The sequence below is a fragment of the Poromitra crassiceps genome (assembly GCF_964638095.1).
Source record: "Poromitra crassiceps genome assembly, chromosome: 1".
In the NCBI taxonomy this organism is placed as follows: Eukaryota; Metazoa; Chordata; class Actinopteri; order Beryciformes; family Melamphaidae; genus Poromitra; species Poromitra crassiceps.
The window spans coordinates 83,262,368-83,288,222 of NC_139623.1; the positions used below are offsets into that span (position 1 = coordinate 83,262,368).

Here is a 25,855-nt window from a genome sequence, read left to right on the forward strand (position 1 = left end):
ATAGACTGTATCAAAATAACTCATGCCTGAAGAGAGAGAAGATTAAAGTATTGGTATATCCATAGACTATGAAAATAACTCATGCCTGAAGAGAGAGAAGATGAAAGTATTGGTATATCCATAGACTGTATCAAAATAACTCATGCCTGAAGAGAGAGAGAAGATTAAAGTATTGGTATATCTAGGGCTGGGTATCGAGTTTCGATACTTACTTGGCACCGAAATGGAAACATCGATACTAAGGGGTATCGAAGCCTCCCTTGTCAATCGATACCAATTTTCGATACCAAAACAAAACAGCGTCATTGAGCCTATAAGCATGCGACATGCTTGCACGCCGCGCTCTAATACGGCTGGTGATTGGCTGTCATGTAGAGGCATGCAGGAAACGTTACGCCCACTTTAGCCGGTGTGTTTGTTGTGCCAGGCGTGCGGTGCGGATATAGGGCTCTATTCTCCCACAGGCCATCGGCGCTATTACGGGCCTTAACCGCAAAAAAACGTGCCTTGCGCCTGTTTCGGCAAGATAGCAATAGGCTTTAGGCTGCCAAATGCGCTTTAGGCCGAATGGGCGTGGCGCAGTCCCAAAGTGGGCGTGTCGGCGCTAAATACCAGCCTAGTCATATCTTGGGAGCTGGCCTACATTTAGCGCTTTGCGCTTTTCAAAAGCAGGCCTATTCTTTGCCTTCACTGCTTCTTCTCTGTCACCCTTCTCTCTCTCTCTCTCTGAGTTCCCAGCATGCATTGTGTTTCTTCATTTCGCTACTAAATAGCCACCAAATGAGCCAAAATAGATATAAAAGGTAGTTCTAAATTAATGTGTAATGGTAACACAGCCTGCCATTGTCAACATTTCAATATTGGACCAAATAAAACCTCGAAATGAAAACACCACCCTATGTGAAACATATATGTCCTCCTGGGCATATATATACCCCTTGTCGAGTTAACGTGATTTAGAGAAGTAACAGCGGAACGCGCTTCGGAACGCGCTTCTAATGGCATCTGCTATACTGTGATGTCCGTCCAATAACTTGGCCCTATTTCACATTTAGTTTTACAATAAAAACACATTTATGCAATGACTTGACATAATGTAGGGTATATTTATGTGCATCATCCTTCCTGCAGCAGGCGAGAGAAAATGATATCTTTCTGGACAAACTTTCACCAATCTAATAGGCTATATTTTTCTAGCTGATGCATAGAACATTATTTTCACTTTGATCTTGCTATAGTGTAGCGTATTTACATGCTTGCAGTATTGAAACTGCAGTTAGATTGGTTTGAGAAGCATAATAATATGGAATAATAGCCTATAATGCAGACAGACAGGCTGGATGAAGGGAGGGGGGGGGGGGGGGGGCAGAGCGTTTGGCTTTCGTCTGGTTTTGCGGGATCACTGGAATTGGAGCTAAAAAGGCAAGCGTGCGATTCGTTTATTGCACTTATCCAATGAGCATGACGGTGCATAATTTTACGCCTAAAAGGCGTGGTTGTAATGCTTTGGGCTGCATCTAGCGCCAGCACGACGATATCAAGTGCGCCTTTCCACGCCCACTGCTTTGATCTGCGCCTGCCGCTCGGCCTAGAAACTGCGCCGATGCAACGATAGGGGCCATAGTATACAAGAAGTTAGCCACTCAAGCTACTCCTATCCTGGAGTACCATATGGCGAAGATGATGAAAAGCAGGAAAAGAAACAGAAACAACACAGACTGGTTTCCACAGATAAGAGAAATAATTGAGAGGTGGGTCAGCTTACCGCAAGTTAGCGGTTATCAGATCCCTCAGTCTGACAAATCCATGCATCTGGCTGTGAGTTGTAGCTAGCAGATCGTTTAATTAATTGCCGCCGTAACGTTATGCGCAAGCGGGCATTGTGTATTTTTAGCAACTCGTTAACAAACGCTGATGTCATGATAGTTTGTTGAATGTAAATGCGATTCATTTATATTGATTGAGTGAATGCATGAAGTGGAGCTGTCTCGTCAGATTTGACAAGAATGACGTTCTGTTGCAGCAGTGAGCATTAAACACTGATCTGCAACGCTAGCGTTAATGTTTAATTAATTAGCGTTAACGTTATGTGCAAACGGGCAGTTATCGCCCATTATGTATTTTTAGCAACTCGTTAACAAACGCTGATGTCATGATAGTTTGTTGAATATAAATGGGATTCATTTTGTGGCATATAAGGCTATATTGATAGGCTAGTCAATGCTCAACTAGTCTTCCATGCATGAAGTGGAGCCATCTCATCAGTTTGGACAAGAATAGAGTTCTGTTGCATCAGTGAGCATTAAACCCTGATTTGCAACTCTCTGTTTTGCACTGAAAACTATTCCACTGATTTATTTGTTTTACATTTCTTTCCTTTGTAGTACTTCCAATATTTTTTGTAGGGACGGCAATACGTTTAGAGAACTTAAAGTTATGTTAAATACAGTAGGTTTTATTTTTTTCTGCTGTAAAACTTAAGATGGGGGGAAAACTAAAGATTTGTAAAATAATTTCAATGTGTAATGCAGTTTTATTTTTGTTCAAATGGATTTTTCTAAAAATTGGTATCGAAAAAAGTATCGTTCAGGAACCGGTATCGAAATCCAAGTATCGAAACGGTATCGATATCGAAAAATTTTGAACGATACCCAGCCCTAGGTATATCCATAGACTATGAAAATAACTCATGCCTGAAGAGAGAGAAGATGAAAGTATTGGTATATCCATAGACTGTATCAAAATAACTCATGTCTGAAGAGAGAGAGAAGATTAAAGTATTGGTATATCCATAGACTATGAAAATAACTCATGCCTGAAGAGAGAAGATTAAAGTATTGGTATATCAATAGACTGTATCAAAATAACTCATGCCTGAAGAGAGAAGATTAAAGTATTGGTATATCAATAGACTGTATCAAAATAACTCATGCCTGAAGAGAGAAGATTAAAGTATTGGTATATCCATAAACTGTATCAAAATAACTCATGTCTGAAGAGAGAGAGGATTAAAGCATTGGTATATCCATAGACTGTATCAAAATAACTCATGTCTGAAGAGATTGGATTAAAGCATTGGTATATCCATAGACTGTATCAAAATAACTCATGCCTGAAGAGAGAAGATTAAAGTATTGGTATATCCATAGACTGTATCAAAATAACTCATGTCTGAAGAGAGAGGATTAAAGCATTGGTATATCCATAGACTGTATCAAAATAACTCATGTCTGAAGAGATTGGATTAAAGCATTGGTATATCCATAGACTGTATCAAAATAACTCATGCCTGAAGAGAGAAGATTAAAGTATTGGTATATCCATAGACTGTATCAAAATAACTCATGTCTGAAGAGAGAGGATTAAAGCATTGGTATATCCATAGACTGTATCAAAATAACTCATGTCTGAAGAGAGAGGATTAAAGCATTGGTATATCCATAGACTGTATCAAAATAACTCATGTCTGAAGAGAGAGGATTAAAGCATTGGTATATCCATAGACTGTATCAAAATAACTCATGTCTGAAGAGAGAGAGGATTAAAGCATTGGTATATCCATAGACTGTATCAAAATAACTCATGTCTGAAGAGAGAGAGGATTAAAGCATTGGTATATCCATAGACTGTATCAAAATAACTCATGTCTGAAGAGAGAGAGGATTAAAGCATTGGTATATCCATAGACTGTATCAAAATAACTCATGTCTGAAGAGAGAGAGGATTAAAGCATTGGTATATCCATAGACTGTATCAAAATAACTCATGTCTGAAGAGAGAGAGGATTAAAGCATTGGTATATCCATAGACTGTATCAAAATAACTCATGCCTGAAGAGAGAAGATTAAAGCATTGGTATATCCATAGACTGTATCAAAATAACTCATGTCTGAAGAGAGAGAGAAGATTAAAGCATTGGTATATCCATAGACTGTATCAAAATAACTCATGTCTGAAGAGAGAGAGAAGATTAAAGCATTGGTATATCCATAGACTGTATCAAAATAACTCATGTCTGAAGAGAGAGAGAAGATTAAAGCATTGGTATATCCATAGACTGTATCAAAATAACTCATGTCTGAAGAGAGAGAGGATTAAAGCATTGGTATATCCATAGACTGTATCAAAATAACTCATGTCTGAAGAGAGAGAGGATTAAAGCATTGGTATATCCATAGACTGTATCAAAATAACTCATGTCTGAAGAGAGAGAGGATTAAAGCATTGGTATATCCATAGACTATCAAAATATAGACATAGCCACCGTGACGTCACCCATTGGTTTGTGGACTCCCGTTCTGAAGCCTTGAGTTTGGCATTTTGACTGTTGCCATTTCGTTTTTTTAGAGCCAGAAGTGAGGATATTTGGAAGAGAAGAGCCGCAGCGGCGGCTGTTATTGGTCTGTGATCACCTGATCGGTGAGCCGCGTGATCACTGGACAAGCGACCTGTCAATCACGCCCCAATGCATAGTCTTCTCTATTGTCTATTTTACTCAAAATGGGACCATAATTTACAAAAATGAACATCATACTGCACTGAAGAAGACTAGAGATTGAGACCATAAACTCATTAGGAAAGTGTTTACTGAGGTAATAAATCAAGTGAGAAGTAGGGTAATTTTCCCATTTACTTCTATACAATCTGACTATATATAACAAATATAATATAATTAATTACATAAAAAACCACCCCCCATACAGTTGTCATGAATGGTTAAATTAGCTATAGAAACCATTTGAAGCAGACTGTAAACATGTTTCTGGTGTAATGTCGAGCATTAAAATGGGGCTCTATTGCTTTTGCAGCTAGCCTTATGAGACCTTTCAAGGAACTGCTGTTTTTGGCACTTCCGCATTGGCTTCATTGTTCAGCCCCGGAGGTTGCCGCTTGGTATATCCCAGTGTGCTTTCACAACACAACGCTTAAGCCTGCCCATTTCCTCAGGGTCAAACACATCAAAGACTGTCGTCATCTCTTCTCACGTTTCATACAAACAGTGAAGCGTGTTTGCTGATGTCCTCCCCACACTAGCCTTGCGAGGCAGCTGGATTCGCATGAGATCACGATCACACGACATCTTGCCACGCTCCAATCTATTGGTTTGAATCTAAACCACCAACAGTGGTTCACACCAGTCAGCATCCTATGAGGCAACTACGGGGGCGGGCTTTAGGTGTGACACCAGCGAGAGCGAGCCTGTGATAGACGTGATAGACAGATGGTTCATCCAATCACCTATTAGAACTTCAAGAACTACTTCTAATGTGAGTGCTGTTGCCTACCTCTGTTCCTGACCTGTGACCTCCCTGCAACCTGCACCAATTAGGCTGTTTAAGACCAGAAGTTGTGCGTGCTATTCTCTGCTGCAAATTCATCCAATCACCTGCCAGGTATTTTTTTTAAAGTGCCTGTCCCTTTGAAAGGGTTTTCCCAGCGACTCGTTCCTAGATGGTTATGTGAAACAAACCATCTGGCAGTGTGAGGTTATATCCCCCACACAAGCAGGGGCTGGAAATGCATTTGGTAAGTGCGATGCACCTTTTGAATGTTCCTCCAAAGCCTCATAATCCTCAATCCTACTCTGAGCACAATCCTATACATCTACATGTAGCTTTGCATTTGGGCAGTACAGCCCTTATACAGCTTACTTACTGCACAGAAGAAAAGACAACAATCAAAAGTCCCATAATATGTGTACATCTCTTGCTCTGTTCAAGCAAAAAAAAAGAAGCCATAAATGTTCTGAGTACAAGTTCTTATCCTAGTAGGCCAATGTAAGATAGCAAAGATGTTGACAAATATGCCTGTTTCCATGCATACAGGAGTAAACCTCCATAATTGAATGCGCGTGTTTACCGTAATTTCTGGATATTGGAGGCGATTCCAGAGAGGCGGTAGATGCCGTCCACCACGCCATGCTTCTCAAGGAACTCTGTGCAGCTCTTGAGGACCTGGGGAACTGGGGACAGGAAAACAACATGTCATCACGTGCAGATTTCCCTCAATGTTGGCGCGCTGTTGGCCGAGCGCTGCAAGGTCAAGAATGGGATGTCTGTGTGTAGTGTGCCTTCAGGCGAGGGCTCAGGGGCTTTCCACATAAGAGGCTGCAACGCTCAGAGCCAATATTGACTTTTGCATTTTTTTTTCTTTCTTTTTTTTTTTTAAGGAAAAGCACTTTCCAAGCTACCAGCCGGTTAAATAATCAGTTCATGTCCACCATAGTAGTATGGAATTTCCACATTTCCAAAAGTAAAAATCGCAGGGCAGAATCTTTTCAACTCTGTAGTACATAATGTCTTTGCAAGTGGCAGTAAATATGTATTGACAATTCATTCACAAACATGTTATTCCTTCATTTGATGTGGCAATGCCTTCAGTCCGCCTGAACTGTTTTGGATGCAGTTTCCTATGTGACAACAACAAAACACCCAGCTGAAAGTGCATGTTATTGCCCATGAGAGACACAGCAAGTGACATACACACAGCTCTCATGTGTGTGTGAGTGAGAGAGGGACGGATGCAGAAAGTGAGAATAACATCTGAAAAACAGAAAGAGCTTCTTCATTGGACCTTAGCGGAGGTGCATCATAAAGACATGTTATTTAGCAGTGTGTGTACTGGAGAATGAGATAAGGACTGTGTGTGTGTGTCTGAGAGAATGCCTGTGTGTACGAGGAGGTTCCCAGGCCTCCCACTCCTCACACATCATTCAGAGAGTGCGACCCTCGCCCAAGCAGCTGTTCAGACAGATTCCACACATAGCTTAGGAGGAGAGGAGGAGAGATCGGAGGGAGCTAGAGGAGAAACCGCTGGGCATTCTCCAGAGGAGATTTACACTTCAGGACAGCAGATGTACGTAAACCTCACTCCAGGGTCTTCACTTACTTTGAAAATAATTTGTTGTTATGAGGTCTAACTGATCATAAAGATATATAATGTGTATATGTATATGGTATCAATGTTAGATACACTACACAAATTCATCCCCATTTAGTGAAGTGAAGTAGAAAGGTCATTAGTTATCGGGAATTGCTGTTTTTTTTCTTTGTTTTTTGGGGAAATATTTAACAAAATATTTAAACAAAACTGCAGCAAAAGGCAAACAAAAATGTTGTAAAAGAATCTGCATGAATTATGTACCGGTAGTAGTAATCATTTCAGCACTACTTTCAAAGTCCTTGATTTGGTTTGTTAAAATGTGCACCCCTCTCGCCACTACATCCCAGAGTTACATTTGACTCTACACAAGCCACTGGAGCAGGCAGAGCGCCTTGACCCTTTCACCCCACAAAGTGTGACAGAGTGTGGCTTATCTCTCTGTGTCAAGGTAAGGCACCATTTAAAGAGGACAAGGTTTCACTCCTTCACCCATGAATGTGTGACCATGATGCAGAACGCCCCACACTGATCTGCTGCCATGAGCCTGTTCAACGGACTCTGACCCTTTTAACCAACGGATGCGTAAGCTGAATACACAATGCACAAAGACAAAGGTCAGCTCTGTTGCAACTGTGAGAATGCTGTGGAAATTGATGTGCTAGGAAGATTTGAATTCCATTTATGCCATAAAATAGCACATGTTTAATAACCTGAAGGACCTTCAAAATTGCCTTCAAAATTACCAAGTTATCGATCAAAGCTCATGGAAATAGTGGCTTAATAACATTGTTTAGGCCAGATCTTACAACGCAATCAATCACCATTATCCTCCCACTCTGGCATCACAACAGCTCAGCTGCCAGACACCAAGCCTCTAATAGCTCAAACCTGCATGTGAAATGTGTGCTTGCAGCAGCTACAGTAAGTATGTGTGGAAAAATCATTTCTTTCCAGCTAATATCTTGGTTGAAACAAGAAAGAGCTAACAAAGCCATCCTGTGTTTATAGACCTTATTCGATTGACATCACTCACGTACAGGCACGCCCACTGCCGCCATGTTGTTGACATAGCACAGCCGCTTTAAGTGACAGCCTATGTAAGAGCAGAGTTTATAGGAAGCTAGCCGCCGTTAGCGTTACCTGTATCGTTCCAATTGTGTTCAGATGGTGACCTGCGTTACACACGGCTGTAGTAATGACAGCAATAAAGTCCCCGTGGTTTGTTTCTATCTCTACCTACGTGAATGGAGCGACACGGAGGATACATCAGCAGCACAGGAGATGTGTGGATAGTTAGGAGAGACGGGTGAAACTTTCTGACAGCTCCTCACAGCAAAGTCTGTTCACCTCGTTTTTTCTTTTGTTTATTATTACAGGCATTAACGGCAGCATACAAACAACAACTCTGGGGTTTTTATTGCCGTCATCACTATCGCTATTTTGTAATGGAACAGAAACGACAATAAGGCCATTACTATAGTTGTCAGCTGCAGGACGGTATGTCAACAATATGGCGCTGTCCGGGGTTAGCGAATAAGGTCTATATGTGTTTGGTTTGTTAATGTCCATCTTGGATTTGGGCTAGAAAGCATGAGCTCACCACCTGGAAGGCAGGAAGCTCTGTGTGTGTGTCGCAGGTGCTTGCGATGTAAGCGGTGTAACGCCCTTTGAGGTGTACGTACGCTACACAATTTGACTGAATGACACGCAGGATCCACCCAATGCAAATTGGCTTGACCCAGAGGTTAAACACACACCTCTGGCACATTGTCTCCCTTATGTACAGACCTGTAACTTAGCATGAGTCATATTGATGAGAGGATATGTCGAGCTGCTGCATCTTGCATTTCTTTTTTTCCCCTTTTGTTTTGCACACCGCCCACCACCCACATTACACCTGGGGATGTAGTGAAGGTTAAACAAATCTCAATCTTTATCATATAAACACTGCAGAGCAATGACTAGCAAACTGAAGTATGACAATAGGGAAGAGGGTTTTAAGCACAAATGACCATATTTATCTACCAATTTCCTTTCATATGGGAGGCTGCTTGCTTTATGACTATCACTGACTGCGGTACTACAATTTAAAGAGTTTGGACATCCTCCAATAAGAAGTGCGCATGTGTTGCTTGCTACCTATTCCCCACAGATGTTTGGATGTCAGCATGCGAGTGTGTTTCTTACCATCGTGGCCCGAGTTGAGGAGGTGTTCTCCCAGGTCGCAGCCGAACACCCTCTCTCGGAGGATACCCCGCTGCTTCAGCTTCTGCTTGGTGGGCCTCGACTTCATGAAGGTACGCAAGAATGTGATCAGTTTGCCGTGTTTCTTAGACACTGAGGGAGGGAGGACACAAACGTCAAACACCACACTCTCAAAGCTGTTCAAATCAACCATGACTGTTAGAAGCCTCACACATCTGTTTACTGCTCCAAGTGGAGCAAGCTCATTTTCAAACTAGGTCTTTGTGAGGTGCAGAGCTTCTATCCATGCATTGGTATGAAACCCCATACAAGCCTCTGAGGTTTGTCCCATTGTGGATTTTAACCTCATTCTAATGCAAACCCTCCCATTATGCATGTGTAGTTTCCTTGAAGCATGAGCTCTGCACTTAAATACCACCTCCCTGGCAACTACAAAGGAATCCTCCTCATTCAATACCCAGGATCCTTTGCTCCCCTTCAAAACAAAAAACTAGGTTTTGGATGAAAACCAAAACCGCATTAATCAGATAATGTGTCTGGAAAAGGTTCCTAAGCTTCTTAAAGTGTCGACAAGTTGTTTTCTCCATTTTGGAGTGATGTGGAAAAGCTATCAAGTGGAAGAAAAAAATATATATTTTAGACTCCAAACATTTGTTCACTATAGGCACTGTAGGCAGAGAAAATGTCCAACATCAGGTCAGCTCACTTTCAGCCACTGTTGTGCGAGTGAAAAGAACTCATTCCCTTCAACTGACCATTCAGTACAGCACCTATAAGGTGACCAGTCCTTCAACTGACGTTTCAGTACAGCACCTATAAGGTGACCAGTCCTTCAACTGACCATTCAGTACAGCACCTATAAGGTGACCAGTCCTTCAACTGACCATTCAGTACGGCACCTATAAGGTGACCAGTCCTTCAACTGACCATTCAGTACAGCACCTATAAGGTGACCAGTCCTGGTACTGGTCACTCTAGATTAGTGCTGCACGATTTGGGGGAAAGGTGCGATTAGCGATTATGGTGGACAATATTGTGATTTGCGATTGTGATTGCGATATAATAAACAAATGGTATCTAGGGATGTGCGGGCATGAGTTTTTGACGGTATGATAACCTTGGACAAAAATACCACGGTTTCACATATCACAGACTAAAATACATGAAATATGTTACAATTTAAAATATATTAAAACTAAAAAAATAAAACCATTTGAAATAAAATTATCTTTACAAAAAAATAAAACATTTTGAGACATTTGCCTGTCCCAAACATGTAAAAAAGAAACACCAGACAAATAGAAACTGCACTGTGTTACAGCACATAGAAGATGGCTCAGCAAAGTTGCAAAGTTAGTTACATGTCTGTCCAGTAATACTAATGATACACCCAGTTTATTTATTTTGTAGCGACAGATGGCCTTAAACGCCACACTCACGTGACGCTTCTTGAGAGAGAGGTGAGGTAACGTGCATCTGCAGACTTTAACGAGGGACCATGAAGGCATCATGTGACAGGCTAGTTAGCTAGCCTGGAGGTGATGCTGCCAGTGCTGGCAGCTGCGACAGTGTTTTGCTGCTATCAACCTTGTTAATCTCATTATATTCTTCATCACAGCGGGTCATCCCCACTGTGCACTTAATCGTGCACTAGTTCTGCATAAGCACCTGCAGCTCTCTCCTTATTTTACTGACGTTCTCACTAATCACACAGCTGTTTACATGCGTTTCTGAACGGTTAGCTAGTTATTAGCATAGCTTGCTGTTAGCGATCATGGATGTTCTCTCTCGCCCTCTCGGTAGATAATATGTAACATTGCTGCACATAACATTACTTATTTGCGGGAGTGCATGGGAGAAGTCTCCCGCTAGTGTTGATGCCCAGTGTGATGGCAGAGAAACGTGTGTTTGCTGCGTCGCGTGTAACGTTAGTTTAGAGGAGGCTCACACACACACACACACTCAAAAAGACGTGAAAAAAATAAAATAATCGCACACTTTTGCGGTTATGTAATCGCACGTGCTGACATCGCGATTGCGATTCGATTAATCGTGCAGCACTACTCTAGATGCAGGTTTTCAAAGTGGGAGGCCTGCCTCCCCAGGGGGGCTCCAAACACTTTCAGGGAGGGGAGGCTCAGTGAATGGAAATTAAACAATATTATTTACATTAGTTATCAAAAGGACATCACAGAACCTAAAGCTAACCCTAGAATAGTCTAAATTTTCCCAGAGTGTGAAACAAATAAATGCCTTCAGACAGACCTTTCATGTATTTGGTGTGGTCTCTGAAGCAGTGGTCCCCAACCACCGGGCCGCGGACCGGTAGCGGGCCGGGTCCCAAAAGAAAATATATATAAATATATAGATATATATAAATATATATATATATATACAGTATATACAGTATATATATATATAAAATAGGCTATAATATTATAGGCTGTGTGTGGTAGTTAAAACAGTTTCAAGTTGACGTTTATTTATGTTTGTAGTTGAAACAAAACATAAATACTGTAGGCTACATACAGTACAACACAAAATTATATTAACCATATCGTGATATATACATTGATAGAGAAAAATCCTTATGATTATGATGATTTATTTCAACCATATCGTCCAGCCCTATACCCCTGCTCCTGAAATCTTGACACATTCAAGTTGAAAGTGCCACAGTCTCACTTACGGTAGTTTTCTATGAAGGACAATACTGAGAACTTTTTTCCCAATCCAATCTGTGATGGTGGTATTCTGTCAGTCTCTTAACAGCACAAACACCTGGAAACTCACTAAAGTCTCCTTTCTGAGGTGCCTTGGGGTAAAGTGGGAAAAGCGCTGTAGCCCATCAGTTTTTCTTAAATTCCAGGGCACGTCATTCTGTGAACTGATTATAAAACGCAATCTCAGTCACAGCCATTCCACTTCTCTCATGCGTTTCACAGAATTGACATCTTCATATTTGCGTAGCACCTCATAGGTATTTGAAAGACAAAAACGAATACACAGGAATACACAGGATGCATTTAGAGATTAGGCATAAGGTTTATTGAAGAAGAACCTTAAATGTAACCTTGCTTGCAAGATGGATAACCTTGCGAGATCAAAAGAGATTCTCTCGACGTATCCATCTTGTCATGCACAGGCAGTTAAGATGATTGGTCGAACCATGCCGGCCCGACGAATCAGCGGCAGCCGTAGGCGGGCTCAGGCTCGTCTGGGCAAGTAGTGGGTACATGGTCTTTGTAGTTCTTTTCACTCGTCAACATGGCTGCCGCCGCGGAAGTGACAGGCAGTCTGAATGAAATTGAATGTAACGTTCCCAATTCTATGTATTAAATTCTAAAAAACAACCCTCAACATTTGGGAAGGCTAAGCCACACAACTAGTTCGTTATAATCTAACTAAATGCTTCGAAGGTGACTTTACGACCGTGAGGACTCAATCAATGAATACCACGGAGATCAGGCACAAGCACCTTCGGCGATCTGATTGGTTGAAGTTAACACCCACCAGCGGTGATAGACAGATGGGTCATCCAACCACCTGCCAAGTAGCTTGGAAAAAGTGCCCGCCTCCGTCAGCGGGTCTGGTTACTGCATTCCCAGATCGACTGGTTTAGTGAAATGTATGTGGAGCTATACCGTCCATCTGGCAGCGTCAGGTTACCTTAAATGCCCTTATATGAACCTTATATGCATAAAACGTATCGGCCTGCATGACTCCATTTAGCCTATTTTGGCTGATACATATACTATGGAGAGATACACTTTTGCTTTTCTGTTTCTGGAGCCAAGCTGTGCCCAATTCTTGTGTCTCATTATGTTGCAATACAACTAGAAGTAGGCCACTGCTTAGTGCTTACCATCCCCTATCTCCCAAAACACAACAAGCTGAGTTACACAAAGTTACAGCTGCATTGTTTATTTGGTGGAACAAAAAGCATTAAGGCAGTTGTTTTGTACTCTTTAGGTTATGATTTGTCAGAGGTGATGATATTGTGATGAAATGAAAGAAGAGACTTTGTAGCCTGGTCCTATATGAACCACAGAAATGACTCTTATAAACATCTAAACAGGGCTCTCCTAAATGAGCCACTTTAGTGAAATGTAGCCCTCTTGCCCAGAGACTGGCAAGAGAAAATGAATGACAGGCTGGTTGTTTTGCACGCTAAATACACACTATGGAGGTAAATAGCCTGAAGTGCACTCAACTGACAGCCCATCATCGAGTAGCCTACATTTTTAGTTGCTGGGATGGACAGTCTCATTAATGTGTTTTTCAGAGTACTTGCCAAAAGATATGGACATTGTTTAGTTCAATGTTTAGAAAAAGCAGCGATGTTCTCATATGACCATTGTTTTTAAATTATATTTACTTAGTTACTTTGGGTAATGTAAGGATGCACCAATAAATTACCATTATATGGCTTAATAAATCTGTCAAAAGAACCATAATGTTTGGAATATTATTTGAGTCACAGGTAGAGAGTCGTTTGTTAGAAAATAAATTTCATTGGGCGTCCGGGTAGCGTCACGGTAGATTCCCTGCCTACCAACACGAGGGGCGCAGGTTCGCATCCTCATGTTACCTCCGGCTTGATCGGGCGTCCATACAGGCACGATTGGCTGGTGTCTGTGGGAGGGAAGGCAGATTGAGGGTATTTGTCCTGGTCGCTGCACTAGCGCCTCCTTTGGTCAGTCGGGGCGCCTGGTCGGGGTTGAAGGGAACTGGTGAGAATAGCATGATCCTCCCACGTGCTACGTCCTACCGGTGAAGCACCCCGTCAGGTGAAAAGAAGCGGCTGGCTACTGAGCATGTGTCGGAGGAATCATGGTGCTAGTCTTGGCTCTCCCCAGATCGGCAGAGGTTGGAGCAGCGACCGGGGCAGCAGGGGGAAAAATTGGCCAAGTACAATTGGGGAGAAAATGAGGGAACAATCGGAAAAACATAAAAATATTTTTTTGTTAACTTCAGTACACTTTCAATTGTTGAGAGGAAACTTTCCAAAAATGCTTTGCTTTCCCTCGCGGTTCCACCCACCAAACACCCAATAAGGTACTTTGCTCAGATTGTGGAATGGATTTTCCTGTTTCAAGTTTCTGTAAATAGCTTTTCTGCCTTTGGTTAGCAACCCGATTCTAATTATGCCATTAGTGTTTACTAGGGGTGTCACGATACACTCAGTTCACGATACGATACGTATCACGATACTGGGTTCACGATAACGATACGATACGATACGATTTTAACAATATTTTTTTAAACTTGAATAATGACAATATATGACTGGAAAGTAGTATTTTATTTGAAATGCACAAATACAAAACATGCTGTTGTGGGAAATTGTTATTACAATAACAACTAGAAAAAACATGAGATTGGAGATAAGGCTTATCTTGAAATAGAATGAGTTACACCGTCACTTAGATTTACTTTGAACTAAAAGGTTTCTCAGCAGTATAAATTCTCATGCATCTTCAGTTTTTCTTCAAACTCAAACAACAAGACTTTTCTTAATCTATTTTTTATGCATCTTCAGTTTTTCCTGTCAAGTAAACAGTTTTGCCAGAAACTCAATTGAATGGTTTCTCTCCTGTATAACTTCTCATGTGTCTCTTCAGAGACTTGTTCAACTGAACTACTTTCCACACATTGAACTTCAACAAAGACGTTTCTTAGTCTATTTTTTGGAGAGAATTTTTTTTTTTTTCCCACGATATGAGATTTCATCTCAACGATACATATCGTGACGTTTTACTATCGCGAAATTTCGTGGGACGATATATTGTGACACCCCTAGTGTTTACTAAAGTTCAATTTGGCTAACAGTGACACACATAACACACTCTGTAGTCTCAAAATAAATAAGATTTATAGCTACTTCACTCTACCCAGGAAATAACCAATGTATGAAGCAAACTTTTGAATGAGCTGCCATTGTGTGCCATTTTTAAGAGTTGCACAGTGACAGCGGCAAAAAAATCAATTCTACATCAACAGCCGGGCCTTCCGAGGCAGTATCCAGAAACAAGACCCATCATTCCATTTCAGGGAAGGAGCTTCAATTCGCCCCTGGAGGAGAAATTATTTCTATGCTGCTGTACCCACCGACAAAACCCGCTGAGGCAGCTTTATTGACTCACTGTTGAGGCATCAAAACGGCCTTCCATATCATGTAGGGGGCTGACGGTGCAACTGTGCTGGCTTACAGTGACACCTCGCTTTTATTTGGGAACCCAGAGTGACTGGAAGCCGTGAGGGGAGCGGCCCGGGACTCCCATCTGCTTACCGTCAACCCAGAACACAGCCTCAGGGCCGCCAGCTCATCTAGCATCAACACTACCTGCAGGAGCACTGACAAATGAACTGCTTTTCACCCTGCTGGATTATTGCAGCAGTGAGTTTAAGTATAGCAGACAGGATCGGAGGAGAGAGCCCTGAAATTGTCCCCTGCAACATTAACTCTGAGATTCATAGCTTGAGGGGGAAGCTGAACACAACCAGCTGGACTTATCTGCTTTTCTATTATGTAAAACTTTTCCAGACAGTTGCTGAAAGCAGGAAATGTGACGGTATGAGCTCGATATGTAATAGAACAGGCTGAGTCATCACCAGGAGCGGTCAGAGTTGCTTTTCTGGTGGCAGAATGTTTTCCAAAGTGCTCCAGGAGGGGGTGGAGGGAGGCCCTGCTGGTCACAGCTAGAGAAGTGACAGCCAGCAGCAGCCCCTGCCTGGCATGTGCATCAGATCAACTCAAGATTCAGGGACAAAACTAAACAAAGTGATGTTTGGGGAGTTGAGGAAGCGGCCGGTATGGGTTGCAGTGTTCAAACTGGAATGCTCGGCCTTGGCCTGAAATTATTGTGTTTGCTCTGAGGCTTTTCCCAAGAGGACCCAGTGAGAGGTTGGACTATGAGAAGAGGACCCAGTGAGAGGTTGGACTATGAGAAGAGGACCCAGTGAGAGGTTGGACTATGAGAAGAGGACCCAGTGAGAGGTTGGACTATGACGAGTGAGAGCAGGACAAGGAGAGTGGCCAAGCATTACAGCACTAGCAGTTACAGACGTAATGCCAAACATCATGCTCTCTTTCTCAACTCCAAACTCAAACCAATTGCCTCATTCCATCCAAGCAGGCAGGAGTTTTTCAAAGCATGCACGCTAATCTTACCACTTCAATGGGGGAAATTAGAGGAAAATTCCACCTTCTTAACAACACAACAGATGCTGCTCCTAAAGTAGAGCAGAGACAGCTTGGAGCCAATCAGCAACCTCTAGCTGGAGATATTTGATACAATTACTGTGCATGGCAGGTTTCCCTGAATACAGAAGAACCACGAGTAGGCGTGACCTCGGCTCCTCGGGGGTTCCACAATGCTCTCATCCCAGCCCCGCTAAACATTAGCTATGCAGCGTGCATGGCTGCTCATGTAGCCAGGTGAGTGGGAAAATCAAACTGCACTCCCCATTCATATATATATATATATATATATATATATCTCTTTAGATATATATATATATATATCCATGTGCTGTGAGACTGTGGGTTTGAATGTGCTCTCCACTACATGGGTTAAACGTTGTTTTACAGTGGCCTGTCCCTTTAATGACAGCCCTGTTCCTGTGGGATAACTTGATTAAATATATGCCAGGTTCACATTAAGGCAGAAATCTAGAGGAGTTTGACAATATTGTGAAATACATTTTCAAAATGTGTGTATTCCACCAGATAGTCTCCTTTAATGTTTTTAAATTCACTAAGGACACCTTTGATGTATGAATATAAAGCAACAAAACTTTTCAAGAGTTCAAAAAGTCTTCAGTATAGCCCATTGCCACAATTCTTGACAGCCAAATTTGAGGGATTTATATTGAAGAGTTTATCTTTAACAGCCACTGAAGACACTGTTAGTTGGTAAACTTGACAGATTGTTTACTTCTGCTCCCTGATCACCGTCAATGGAAACACAAAAAAACCTGGCATTGGTTCAGGACTTCCTACCAGCCACAAGCCCCATCTAAACATGCAGTGAAATCCGGATTATAACCAGCTGCTAGCCGGTCAGCCTGCATGTTTAGAAACAATTATCCGCCTTATGCGCACTCCCGCGAGTGCGGATCATGGCCATCTGATACCCTAGTACAGGATCCGCATTATTGGAAAAACGGCTGTTGTTTAACACCGGCAGCTTATGTTCCGGATCACGTATGTCTGAGTAGGCGGGTGGTTAAATGGCACTTTACAAACCATTAATGTCCCAGTGATCATTATTTTCATGAATGGACGTCACTGTCACAGATAGTTCAGTGTGGGAGGAGGCCGCTCCTACTATGGTGACAATGTTTACATAACTTATCAAGCAAGGAGGAACCAGGAGAAAGACACTGTGTTAACACAATAGGTGCTACACATTAACACATCATAAGCAGCTCCTTAGTGTTGTTAGAGGGACGTTTAGTGTCTAGTGTAAACAGCAGAGCAGTGTCCGCCCATTAACAAGGCGGTCATGAGTGACAGTGACCTCTGTTTGGAAATGAGAGCTTGAGTGTGTGGGCTGATAGCAGCGGCAAAATGGCTTATTGTTCCATCTCTGAATGAACACACTGGACACAACTTGAGTTAGGGGAAGAGAGGTCAGAGGGGCTACGTCAGTTGGGCAGCTGTGGTCTCATCCAATAATTATACCGAATGGGTCTAACTGCAGAGAGTATGAAAGAAATCACACTTTGTTCATTCTCCAGCATTACTCGTACAAAGAATTTGTCCTGGTAGAGCCTGATAGATCAAACCTAAATAGTAAAACAAAGATAACAAAAATCACCAAAGAAAAATAAATTAAGATAACATACATGATTAGATTTACTTGTGCATAATCTATTTAACAAATGCAGCTTTTTCAATAGTAGCCTCAACATATCAACCAGATATCACACCAAGAGGAATTTTCAAACCACTGAGCAGCATAGGAGGAAACATCACACATCACATCTACATTTAAATGTTAAGATACTTTTTATGCTTATTATAGGCCTAACTGATAACTGGTTCCTGTCTAACTCCATTTCAAAAATACTTTTCCAAAACCTTAATTTATTAGCTAGCAGTTTTTAATCTTTGTTCACGTTAACGTTAGACCTCATCACTCATGGTGATAAAAGTGGAGATTGTTGTTAAATTATTACAATATGTGAAATGGCAGTGGATAAAATGTGTCGCCATGAGCAATACTAACTGAGCAATATTTTCCGCACTTTTATTGACTTTTTCTGTAAGACCTGGACATTACCCAACTTCTTTTCCATCTACTTTTTCCGACCTTGGAGACGCATTCAAAGGCTACCTCGTAAAGGTCTAGGATTATTAACGTTAGATTAATTTATGTGCTACATTCACAAAGAAACAAATAAGCTCCATCTAATTGCCACATTCAATTTAGAACCAGAGAGAGAGAGAGAGAGGCGTCCCCTCACTCAGATAATGCATAGCCAAAGGACTATCGAGTTGAAAGTAAACTAAAAATAATAGAAATGTAAACTAACTCCAAACACATTTTCTTACCTTTGCTCCATAACGGGGCTTGCTTTTGATAGGACGGGATTTTAACGAGCTGGAAGCGCCATCGTTTTCCTTTCGCTAACACGCGTCAAGCCGGGAGAAACAGCGGCCAAACTTCAACTGCACGTCGCAAAAGCAACGTTTTATTTTTTAGAAGGATGTTAGAAGGATAAGAAACGCTTAGAGTTTACACACACACACGGAGCACGGGAGAGCTGCAAACTTTCCGCTTTGCCCTGTCAGCTAATAACCTCTTCTTCCCAGAATCAGTTTACAACCGGACACATGCTGCCTTCAAGTACGCTCGAAAATCTGAACATTATTACCAGGCGATGGTGATCGCACAAGTGGCAAGTGCTACAGGGAAAGTGCAAAATGTTCTATGAAACCTAATTTGTCAAGATGCGACGTTTAGGGAGCGAGAATGGAAAATTAATGTTAGTAACAACTTTCGGCTCATTCTCCCCTCTTCCTTCTGTCACTGCAGTGCAGCTTTGTGCCGCTTGATTTAATAAAACAGCTACCCCCTAATTTTTGCTGCGTTCAAGTGCTCCTCTTAAGTCCCTATTTAATACGTTTAAATTATAAGTAAATACAACTTGTCACACATTCAAGTGCTTTGGGTCAGAAATGAAAGCAAAATGTACGCTATTACAAAGGCAGTTTTTTTATTGCTGCAGTTTTATTTTAGAAATCAATCGGCGCAGAGCTACTCAAGTCTCTCATGTTTCTTTGCCTCCTGAACAACACATCTCATGACAGAAAATTCAGACTGTCCCAGCGACCAGCCGTATTTAACACTTTGTTGATCCGTTCATGTGCGTAATTTTGATAATTCCGACAGCACTTGAAGGCAGCATAACAGTCCAGCAGATGGAAAATGCTGCCTTCGCAGCCCGCTCAGCACCCCTGCTTTTACTCTCTAATGGTACAGTCCAAATTCACTTGATTAGTGAGTCCAGTTAAGATTCAAATGAATGAAACACAAACCTGACCACATATTCACACTGCCAGCAGGGTTCGAATTGGACCATGGCTTTCGGGGGAGCCCTATTTTGCAGGTGTTAATGGCTGCAGGGATGAGGGGTGCTCAATCGCTGGCAAATATATATATATTGGCGGCTTAGCCAGAAAAATAAAAAAATCTCTGTTATTTTTTGTTTTTGCTCAAACTGAAATGTTTTATGGTCACTCACGATTCAGTAGGTCACGGGTTGGCTTGGTTCCAGCCTTAAAACTCATTATATAAAGATTTTTCGAAAGGTCTATGGAGAAAATGAATGCATTGGTAAACTCACTTCCGGGGCAAGATATGTCATGTGACTCTTCAGCTCTATAGGCCAGTGGTTCTCAACCTTTTTGAGTTGCGACACTGCCACTCATGATGACAGGGATTAACGTGGCTCATTGTGGAAAAGCAGAGTCTGACTGAGTTTGGTAAAGTTGGAAATAGGCTATTGACAGATTGGGACTTCCCAGAGCAATAACTCATGAGTGAAACATTGATAAAGCAAGGAGGTAATTCTTACTCTAGAATAGATGATATTATGATGTCGACAAACCTGATTCAAAATGTTCTTGTGAGTGGATGTGGCAGAGCGATTCCTCTTTCTGTTTATTGTCTTTTATTTCCCCCTTGAGCTGAACTTCCATTGGCGGTTGGCAGGATCACTGTCAGATTTCAGCCTATGTTGAGTCCTGAATCATCCAGTCCAGCCAGACTGAGGCTGACTAAATGAACACTACATGAGTCCAGCCAGACTGAGGCTGACTAAATGAACACTACATGAGTCCAGCCAGACTGAGGCTGACTGAGTCCTGAACCGCTCAACACTACACAAGTCCACCCAGACTGAGGCTGACTAAATCAAACCTGCGGATCATGACCATCTGAGACCCTAGTATAGGATCCGCATTATTGGAAAAACGGCTGTTAACACCGGCAGCTCATGATCCGGATCAGGTATGTCTGAGTGGGCGGGTGGTTAAATGGCACTTTACAAACCATTAATGTAGCATTAGTTATGTGGCTGGATTATTTGGACGAGAGCCAAATTAGGTGAGTAAACAAGTAAAAATTTAATAGTTTCTTTCTCCCCCATCTGACAGTTTAAAAATGCAACAAGGAGATAATAGCCTACTACTTTTAGCCTACTGCATAGGCTAAAGTACCCGCTAACCTTCACGTAGCCTATTCATTAATTAATCGTTCGGGCAATAGCTTATATCAACGAATTAAATGAGCAAACTCACGGTTTCCTCAAGTGCTGCAAACGAATGGTTTATTTTCCTCCCGACCTGTCTGTCTTGTAGGCTATGTAAAAATGCTGAGTTGCATCAGCCTATATCGAGACAGTCTAACTTTTGTGGTCTAGTCTCATCATGGAGCGAGCACAGCTGAAGCACATGGCTAATTAATATGGACGTTAACATCCATATTAATTAGCCATGTACTTTAGCTGCGCTGCCCCTGTACTTTGCTAACTTAGCATCGATGCTAGCGGGACTTACCCAGCTATCGTCATTGCCTGCTTACTGCTGCTTGCTGGTAATGTTAATCCCATGTCAGACAAAGTCTCCAGATTTGTCGCTAACGTTAGTCTCTTCTGAGAAAGATTGTCTCCAGGAGGGTCTGAAAAGTTGTCTCGAGTTGGATGCAGCCAAGTATTGTGACTGTGAGCGTCCAAGCTAACACAGCAGCGGAGAGGAGCTGACTGACTCGACGTGAGGACAGCTGAGGATTATTATTTTTTTATATTATATTCTATTTATACGATGTAACCGGTAACACCGGTGTTGTCACATGTTTATTACCCGGTGTGAAAATGACCACACCGTGGCAACCCTAGCAAGCGCTCACTTTTTTGGCACATTGCCACCCCACATTATCGGCAGAATGCGTCGGAATGGATCCTCTGTTAAAACGGCATGTTTTTGAATGGAGTTTGGTTACAGATTCGCTAAAGCTGTTTCCATATCACATTTCTTTTTATCGATATACGCTACCGCACCCCCTCCCCCCGCCCACTCTACTCGCTATCGGCAGAGAGAATACGGACCATTTCCAGCTGTTTCTAAACAAAGATCGGAAAACCGGAAAATATCGTGCTCTGGCTAGCCGGACATGATCCAGACTTCATGTTTAGAAGAGGCTTAAGACTGACAGAGCAGTATGGGGCAGGAATCCACTGAGGACCATTAGGAAAGGGACAAGCAACATGCCAGTGGTTGCAGCCATCGGGCCACAGAAGCAGGAAATAGCCACATCTCAGCTAACTGGATGGAAGCTTTGTGTAACTGGATGTAGCACACGCCTGCTGTTTAGCATTGATTTGAATCGTTTATTTCACTCCTGGTAAGCGTTAAGGGTTACACTGTATGGGAATTGGGAACAGAATGTAATACTGTCTGGAATATCAACATGGCTATAAATTTGACTTTTTACCTGCTGGCTAAATGCCTGTAAGCACTAAAGACTGCAAAAACATATCTGACAAGTAAATTTGTTTTAGTAATGAGCATGAGCAGCTTTGGATATTCATGGGCACACATGATTACACAGAGGGCAGCAGAAGCAGCACCCCCCTGCTGCAAAGCAAACCAAAGGTGTGCTCTCCTCTATTCACTTTGGAGTCACACATTACGGGTCCCAGTGCCTTGCAGGGTTTCACAGCCCAGAGCCGGAGCACCAGGAAGTGATTTGAGGACATCATAGGCTGTCCCACACATTCTTCTCTCTCCCCCCTTTACCCCTTCCTCTCTCCTTCACATAACCAGCTGTCTTGGCTCATGTATGTTCACAGCTGCCCAAATGAACAGTCCCCAGACATGACGAAGGCCTGCACTGCAGTGCATGGGGAAGGGGGGGGGGGGGGGGGGGGGGTAGGACTAAAGGTCTAATAGGGCTGTCTGGAGAAGCAAGACTGCTTGCTGGCCATCACTCTGTGTCCACTGATAGTGTGTGAATAAACTGTAGCTCAGAAATACGTCATTCGGAAATTAATATCAACAAGAGTTTACTTGAACTGTCGATGGATTAAACTGTCCCTAGCTCACATTCCCCACAAGACAAGACTGCAAGTTTATAAGTCAAAGGATTCAAAACGCTCCCAGATTCTGCGTCCTTCTTTTCAATTGGAACTGTGCAGTGTATTAACCCTTTCACTGAGGAAAACACAAAGGTAAGCAGTGACCAGAGTGGATCTTTCATTGAGTAAAACAGCAGTGACCCGAGTGGATCTTTCATTGAGTAAAACAGCAGTGACCCGAGTGGATCTTTCACTGAGTAAAACAGCAGTGGATCCAGTAAAACACATGGATCCAGGCAGAGGAGGAGGCATATTTTCCCAATGTTGTGTCTCTCTGTGCAGGAATGTGCTCTTTCAGTCACCATGGTGACGGAGACAGAGATTGTTACTGTTGCAGCACAAAGCTTAGCGCTCAGTGGATGGGTTTACAGGCCCCCTCATTGTAAAAGGATTAAATAAATCAAGGCCGGTCTAGACCTGGCTCCATGGCACCCCTGCCGTGGCCTTTCAGCTTTAACCAAACAGACACACACAAACACAGCTGGCCCTCGTCCAGACATAGGGCCACATGCAACAGCCTGGAGAAGCGCTGTAGCAACCTTGTTCGCCCCTACAGTCATTTGCATACACCTTGAGGAGTGAAAATCTCACGCCCCTAAGTTTTTCGAATCCGCTGAAATTTTTGAAATTGGTTCTTCACAGCGAGAGATATCAACCGAAATCCACTCTGTGTGTGTGTGTGTGTGTGTGTGTGTGTGGGGGGGGGGGGGGGTGGAGGGGCGGGTGCGGGGACCCGAAATCCTACATTTCCCACAATGCACTGGGCTCGCGTGGCCTTCGTTTCCACGCCCACCCCTCAGGCATTTGGCTGATATCAAACTCCAGTAGGTGGCGGTAATGCACATATATGCTTGCCAACCGCCATAAAAGTCAAAGAAGAAGAAGAAGAAGGCTTCGACATAAAAACATTTAGTAGAACAAGAAAAAATAAAAAATAAAATTGCCTCCAAATTGCACCAAATTTAAACCGTAGTATATATGTCGGGAGATGTCTTCATAATTTTTTTTTCATGCATTTTAAGGCATTTTCCAAGGAGTTACGCGCATCTGATGTTGTAACTATTTCATGTAAAAATGTGTAAAAACGGGTACATTGCTCAGCGTTGATTTCGTTACTTCAACGCACCTACTACTAGATGTAAAATTTGACGAGCTTTACAATGCCGCCAGTCCCGTGTCTGTACGTGCTTCCATTCCAGAGATATGGTCTCTTTGCAAGGAGCTATGGAAAGCTAATATTAGCTACCGTAGGCTAGGCGGTGGAAAAAGATGGCTGGCTTTTGTTTTTCTTCAAGACCTCTGAAGGGGCGTGGAGGACCTCTAGAGGCGGGACCATTGCGGCACAGGCCCACAACACTGTAGTTCATAGGTGCTCGACTTCCGCAAGGCTGGACTTGTCGCCCCGACGCGTTTTGCGTCAGAGCGTCATGGAAATAATGTGAGAGATGGTTGATAGGTCAGGCAGTGAACAACCAATTTCAAAAATTTCAACGGATTCGAAAACCTTAGGGGCGTGAGATTTAATATATATTCATATTCCCCACGGGAAAGCCGTCCTTTAAGGCTTTATATAAAAACAAATGCCAGTGCAATTTTCGTCTTTGTGCTAGGGAACACCAGCCAACTCTATTATATAAAACACAGTGATGAGTATCGTATTTATCACCGGTGATAAATCTAATGGCTGAGTGATATACAGAGTCTAGGGGCTTAAGAATAGAAGTAGAGGCGTGTCTGTAAATCACATCCCCGTAATCCAATACAGACAGAAAAATTGCTTCGATTACTCTTTTCCGACTAATCATCGGGGACGCTGGCTCTGTTCCTATACAGGAATCCAATTTTTTGCCTCAATTTACTGGCAAGAGTGTCCACATGATATTTAAAATTAAGTTGTTCATCCAGCCAGATACCAAGATATTTATATTCTGGGACTCTCAATATTAGATCCATCTACAGTAGATATATGCAAGTTGTTATAAACAATGTCTTTGGCCCGAGAAAACAGCATAAATTTGGTCTTACTAGCATTAAGCACCAATTTAAGATTTATAAAGGCATCCTGCAAGGCACTAAAGGTGATTTGCAGATTCTCAGTGGCCAATTTCACAGAATCCGCAACACAATAGATAATAGTGTCATCCGCGTAGAGATGACACTGACAACCACTAAGTGAAGAAACAATATTATTAATATAAACAGTGAATAAGACAGGGCCCAGGATTGAACCTTGAGGGACACCTTTAGTAATCGACAGAAACTCTGACTGAGCAGTTCCTGTTTTTACACATTGTTGCCTCTCAGACAAATAGTTTTTAAACCAACTACAAGCATTTGCATCAAGGCCAATATCACACAGTCTTTTTAACAGAAGGGAATGGTCAACCGTATCAAATGCCTTTGAAAGATCTACAAACAGGGCAGCACAATGTTTTTGCTTGTCAAGGGCAGATACAATGGCTGGGTTTCCCAAAAGCTTCTTTGCGCTAAGAAGCTAATTCAACCCTTCTTAAGGCCCCCTTAAGAAGCAAACGCGTTTCCCAATTGCTTCTTTACGAAGGCATGCGTTTCCCAAAAGCTTCTTAGCGCTAAGAAGCTTCTTTGACCCTTCTTAAGGCTCCCGTAAGAAGCCAACGAAGCCAACGCGTTTCCCGATTGCTTCTTAGCCTAAAATTATCTTCCAATTATCCTCCGTTAAGAAGGCTGCGTTTCCCAAAAGCTTCTTAGCGCTAAGATGATCTTTCGTTAAGAAGGTTTTGTAAGAAGGGTCTGGAGCCTTCTTAACACCTTCTTAATGACAAAACACTGGCAGATCCAGCCGCGTCAGGCAAAAGGAGATACTTGTGTCCACTGTTCCTCTTGTGTTTTTCCCTTTTTCCTTTCTTTCATGTACCCTTTAGTGTTTAAAATTAGGGAACACTTGAAAATCTCCCCTGTATGTATGGTTACTTGTGTTTTAAATGTTTTACCGTAGGCTATATTCCTCTAATCAGAATGGATTACTTTTATAATGTTGTGGATTTATATAGCACCTTTCACAGAACCCAAGGTCGCTTAAATTCTGTAGTGTTTCTCTGTTTTGTTGTATGCTGTGTATATAAAGCAATTTGAACTGCAGTCC

At 42.3% G+C, this 25,855-nt stretch overlaps 1 protein-coding gene across 2 annotated transcripts in view; it reads right to left on the bottom strand.

The window, feature by feature from the left end:
* arhgap32b (Rho GTPase activating protein 32b) overlaps nt 1–25,855 on the bottom strand; it is a 63,287-nt gene that overhangs the window by 21,550 nt on the left and 15,882 nt on the right. The window contains exons 1-3 of one of the 2 annotated variants that reach the window (XM_083644828.1): nt 18,650–18,764; nt 9,070–9,219; nt 5,860–5,962 (exon numbers count right to left, since the gene is read on the bottom strand). In XM_083644828.1, coding sequence (XP_083500954.1) covers nt 5,860–5,962; nt 9,070–9,175 — 209 coding nt within the window. In that variant the 5' untranslated portion in view covers nt 9,176–9,219; nt 18,650–18,764. Of the gene's footprint in view, nt 1–5,859; nt 5,963–9,069; nt 9,220–18,649; nt 18,765–25,855 lie in introns of those variants that run through there. The other variant, XM_083644827.1, reaches the window with a different exon arrangement.